This window comes from Leptonychotes weddellii, chromosome X (genome assembly GCF_054177405.1).
Source record: "Leptonychotes weddellii isolate Sample4059 chromosome X, ASM5417740v2, whole genome shotgun sequence".
Taxonomy (NCBI): domain Eukaryota; kingdom Metazoa; phylum Chordata; class Mammalia; order Carnivora; family Phocidae; genus Leptonychotes; species Leptonychotes weddellii.
Window position 1 is genome coordinate 48,813,937 of NC_138385.1, and position 6,000 is coordinate 48,819,936.

General features: G+C 37.5%; 1 protein-coding gene across 2 annotated transcripts in view; it reads left to right on the forward strand.

Moving 5' to 3' along the window:
* RPS6KA6 (ribosomal protein S6 kinase A6) overlaps positions 1–6,000 on the forward strand; it is a 179,093-nt gene that overhangs the window by 53,297 nt on the left and 119,796 nt on the right. For both annotated transcript variants that reach the window (XM_081808584.1, XM_006726917.3), the window contains exon 2: positions 3,434–3,493. In XM_081808584.1, coding sequence (XP_081664710.1) covers positions 3,434–3,493 — 60 coding nt within the window. The remainder of the gene's footprint in view (positions 1–3,433; positions 3,494–6,000) is intronic.

The following is a 6,000-nucleotide window of genomic DNA, read 5'->3' on the forward strand; positions in this document are numbered from 1 at the left end:
ATAATATACAATGGGGAAAAGGCAGTCTCTTTAATAAATAGTGTTGGAAAAACTTAACAGCTACATCCTAAGAATGAAAGTGGAACACTCTCCTACACTATATACAGAATTAACTCAAAATGTAGTAGAAATTAACTATAAGACCAGACACATAAAAATCCTAGAAGAAAACTTAGATGGTGATCTCTTTGATCAGTCAGTTTTAGCAATATGTTTTTTGGATGTGACTCCAAAGGCAAGGGAAGCAAAGGCAAAAATAAACAGATGGGACTACTTCAAACTAAAAAGCTTCTGCACAGCAAAGGAAAACCAACAAAAAATGAAAAAAAAAAAAAAACCTACTGAAAGGAAAACATATTTGCAAATCATATAACTGGTAAGGGGTTAATATCCAGAATATAGAAAGAACTCCTACAACTCAATTACAAAAAAACCAAACCAAAGCAAACCAAAGCAAAAGTTTTAAAAAAATTGGCAGAGAGGCGTGCCTGGCTGCTTGGTCAATAGAGCATGTGACTCCCAATTTTAGAGTTTTAAGTTCAAGCCCCCTGTTGGGTTTAGAAGATTACTTAAAAAATAAAATCTTAAAAAATTTAAAACAATGGGTCGAGGATCTCAATAGACATTTTAACAAAGAAGACATACTAATGGCCAAAAGGTATATGAAAATATTCTCAATGTCACTAATTTATCAGGAAAATGCAAAACAAAACTACAGAGATATTACCTAACACCTGTGGAAATGGCTATTATCAAAAAGATACCCAGTGCTGGGGAGAATGTGGAAAAAACAACATATAAAACTTTGTTTTATTCATTTTGATGCAACTGAAAATGGATGTTCATATGTTTTTTGGTGGCAATATATGTGGGTGCAGCATCTATGGAAAATAGTATTGAGGTTTCTCAAAAAATTAAAAATAGAACTACTGTAGGTAGGATCCAGCAATTGCACTACTGGGTAACATTGAAAAAAATGAAAACATTAATTCAAAGAGATATTTCCACTTCTATGTTTACTGCAGCATTATTTAAATAGCCAAGAGATGGAAACAACCTAAGTGTCAATTGATGATGAATGAATAAACAAGAAGTCATGTATTTATGTATGTATACACACACACACACACACACACACACACAAGAGAGAATATTACTCATCCATAAAAAATGAATGAAATCCTATCATTTGCAACCACATGGATTTACCTTCAGGGTATTATGCTAAATGAAATAAGTCAGACATAGAAAGACAAATACTGCATGATCTTATGTACATGTGCAATAAAAAGAAAACAAAACCCAGATTCATAATACAGAGAACAGATTGGTGGTTGCCAGAAGGGTAGGACACTGGGGAGGTGTAATTGTTGTAGGAAATTAAGAAGTGCCAACTTCCAGTTATAAAACAAATAAGTCATGTGTATATGATGTATATAGTCAATAACATTGTATTAAATATGTAAGGTGGTAGATGGTAACTAGACTTATTTTGGTGGCCATCTTCCAGTGTATGCAAATGTGAATTCATTGTGTTGTACACCTGAAAATAATGTAATATTGTATGTCAGTTATCTCAAAAAACTAAAATGCTTCTACACAGCAGAATATTAGAATATTTACAGATATGCACAGCTATCACCACAGTTTTAGAACTTTATCACATCATAAACATTTTACCCTTTATCTGTTACCCCCATTTCCTTATCCCATACCCCTAAGCAACAACTAGTTCATTTTCTGTCTCAATAGATTTTTCTCTTTTCCAAATTTATATGGATGGATTTGCCATTATTTATTTAAATAATTCTTTCTCTATCTCTCTTTTTTTCTGGGATGTTAATTATATGGAATTTAGATTTTCTCACATTCCATATGTCTCTGAGGCTCTGTTCATTTGCTTTTAACCATTTTTCATTTTCTTCTTCATACTGGTTAATTTCTGTTGCTGTATCTTCAAGTTTACTATTTCCTCCACCATCTCCATTTTATTAGCTAACCCAGTATTTTTTTAAATCATATATTATTATTTTTGTCTAAAATTATTTACATTTTTTATAGTTTATATTTTCTGCTGATAACTTTTTATCATTCCATTCGAGTGTGTTTATTTTTTTTTTCAAGTGTGTTTATTTTTAACCAAAGCACATAGTTATAATAGCTGCATAATCCTTGTCAGATGTTTCAACATCAGAGTTATCCTGGAATTGACACCTATTAATTTTGACTGTTTCAGCATACAATCTGCCTGATTAGGTTCAAGTTCTATCTCACCCTCTCTGTGTGATGGTTCCAACATTAATTATGTCTTCAGATTGTTTGGGTCAGAACTCTGCACATACTAACTCAGTAGTTAGTTTTAGACCATATCAGTGGTTGGTGTTGCTGTTGTTTTCAAGCCCATTGTTAGGCTTCTTAGATTCTATTCCACACACATGCAGTTTGTTGTTGAGACCAGGAATTGTGTCTGTTTGTACACAGAATTAGGGGACCTCCTTTTCCCATTCTATCTTTTCCATGATATCTTCTATGGATTCTCCAGTTCCCATGGGCCCTTTATCCTGATTCCTCTGACCAGAACTTAGTTTCTCTCAAAATTTTAGTCTTTCATGATGTCACACAGGTTTGTACTATTAGGGCTGCCCTTGGGATGAAGTGAAGGAGAGCATGAAAAAAATAACAGGAAATACCTCCCCTTACACACACTTTTATTTTTTAATCATATGAGCCTCTTTTCCTGGTCTCTCTGATCAGATAGGTTTCTCTTGATTGGGGCTTGCCTTGGAGCAGGACTGGGAATCAAAAAAGAAAAAAAAAAGTGGGAAAAAAGCTTGTAATTCTTATGTTCACTAGCTCAAAAGTGCATATTTTCCTGTTCCTTTCTCCAGAAAGTGAGGTTTTTCTTGCAAATATTATTCATACCCACTGTGGAGTTCCATGACTCAGTATCTTCTTGGGTCAAAGTCAAGAGATAAAGGTTTGAAATAAACCCAGGAAACTCACCATAATGCTGGTTATTCTTTGAATTTTGTTCTCCCTCCCTTATCTGCTATTATTTAATTTTCAGAGTCCTCATATAGTTCTGCCCATTTTTAATTGAATGCTTTCTTTTTCCTTTGGTGTTTAGCTGGGGACAATATTACTGAAAGCACAAAGGTCATATGTTTAATGTATGTTAATAAATCATAGCAAAGCTCTAAATAATTTGAGATGAAACATTCAGCTCTGAAAGTTAAGGATTCTCGAGAACAATCTGAAACCATATTAAGAATGTTCCTTTTCTAAATACCTTCTATATGTCCTTTGACAATTTGTGTTTCAGTAAGTGTGGATCTTGTTAGATCATGATGGGAAATGCCGGGGTTATATTATTCTTAGTTCTTACTCTTGTTCTAGTAATCCTAAACTTCAGTTTTTGAACAATATTTTTCAGGTAAATGGTCTTCAAATGGTTGATGAGCCAATGGAAGAGGGAGAAGCAGATTCTTGCCAAGTAAGTAATTTCATTAACCCATTATGCTACATTTTTAAAATGAAAGAGAATAATGGGAAAGGAGAAAAATCATCTGTTAAAGAAATTTATTCAGGTAAGTTGATAATAAGCAAATTCAATTATTAATAAAACAATAATTTAAAATACAGGACAGTTTTTGTCAGAAATTTTTACATGGAAATTTTTTTAAACAACTTTATTGAGGTATAATTTATATGCCATGAAATTCACCCATCTTAAGTGTAGTAATGAATGAAATTTTTACTTGCTAGTATATGAGTAACTGGGTTACTTAAATACAGAATCCTCTGAATTAAACTAAATAAAATTACCTTCAACTTTGGGGTAGAAAAGAGATCTAATGTAGAAATATTTAACCTGAGGTCATTTAAAATCCATTTCCTGGCTTTGAAAAAGTACTACATCTAAATTATATCAGAATTTTCTAACTAGTTTTACTTTTTTAACATTATTTATTTATTTATTTGACAGAGAGAGAGAGAGCACACACACAAGCAGGGGGAGCAGCTTAGGGAGAGGGAGAAGCAGGCTCCCCACTGAGTAGGGAGCCCGATGCAGGACTCAATCCCAGGACTCTGGGATCATGACCTGAGCTGAAGGCAGGTGCCTAAACAACTGAGCCACCCAGGTGTCCTTCTAATTAGTTTTAAAGACCGTTTAGTGATGGAGAGGAAAAGGCGGAAGAGTAGGGGACTCTATTCCAACTGGTCCCAGGAATTGAGCTGGATATCTACCAGACCACTCTGAACACCCAGGAAATCAGCCTGAGATGTAAGAAGATAGATCTGGATCTCTACAAACAGAATATTGTAGGTGGCTGGATTCCAGGTACGAAGCAGGGAGCCATGATTCTGCAGGCATATATCAGAGGATAAATCCAGGGGGACGGAGCCAAGCCATTGGGATCCTACGCCGCCCGTGAGCAATAGCTACCTGCACTGGGGACAGGGCACAGGCTCACAGACCGGTAGCGATGGGGAAAGGACTTTAGGGCAGCCCGCCAGATGGAAACCTGGAGTAGCAGGACCCCACATGCGAACTGGGGGCAGCTGACGGTTTTAGAAGCACAAAGGGCAGAGACGTGCCCTGACCTGGAGGCGAGGACTGGGAATGCTGCTGAGGGGTGCACAACCCAGGACGCTGCAGTTTATAGCAGCACACACAGAAATGAAGATAGTGTGGCCTGGAGAGCTCACTGAAGAACAGACTGCGATCTCTCTGCTCTGAAGCAGAGGGTTGGAAATGATCTCTTCTGCTCTGACTCTCGGAAGAGATGTGGAAGCCGCCAGGGAAGGCTGACAGAGAACAAAAGCCCCCCAAAACAGGTTTTCACTGAGCCCATCCCCCACCAAAGGGGGCAGGGCAACTCTGACCATACAGGGTTGCCTGAGTAACAGCGCAGCAGGACCCTCCCCCAGAAGACAGGCTAGGAAAACAAGAGGCCGACAACCCTTAGGTCCCTAGAAAACAGGTGTATCTTGCTTGGGTTGTGGTCAATAATTTGGACTCTATACATTCCCTCAACCACCCCTCAACAGTATGACTAGGAGGAGGAACCCCCAAAATAGGAATGACTCAGAAACTATGACTTATGCCACAGATTCACAAATTAATTCAGATTAATCAAGATGTCAGAGATGGAATTCAGGCTAGCAGTTGTGAAGATGGTAGCTAGAATGGAGAAATCAATTAATGGCAAAATAGAGTCTCTAAGGGCAGAAATGAAAGCTGAATTGGCAGAACTTAAAAATGCTATCAATGAGATCCAATCTAATCTAGATAATCTAACACCTAGGGTAAACGAGGTGGAAGAATGGATTAGTAATCTAGAAGACCAAATAATAGACAAGAAGGGAAAAGAGGAGGCCAGGGAAAAACAACACAGAATCCATGAAAATAGAATCAGAGAAATAAGTGACACCATGAAATGTTCCAATGTCAGAATTATTGGAATGCCTCGGGGTGGAGAGAGAGAGGACTAGAAGATATATTTGAGCAAATCATAGTTGAGAACTTCCCTAATCTGGGGAATGAAACAAACATTTGTGTCCTAGAGGCAGAGGGGACCCCTCCCAAGATCAAGGAAAACAGGCCAACACCCTGGCATGTGATAGTAAAACTCGCAAATCTTAGAACCAAGGAAACAATCTTAAGGGCAGTTAGGGGGAAGAGATTCCTTACATACAGAGGGAGGAACATCAGAATAATGTCAGACCTATCCACAGAGACCTGGCAAGCCAGAAAGGGCTGGCAAGACATATTCAGGGTACTAAACGAGAAGAACATGCAGCCAAAAATACTTTATCCGGCAAGGCTGTCATTTAGAATGGATGAAGAGATGCAGAGCTTCCAAGACTGGCAGAAACTGAAAGAATATGTGACCACAAAGCCGGCCCTGCAAGAAATATTAAGGGGGGGTTCTATAACAGGAGAAAGACCCCAGGAGTGATATAGAAAAGAAATTTACAGGGACAATCTATAAAAAC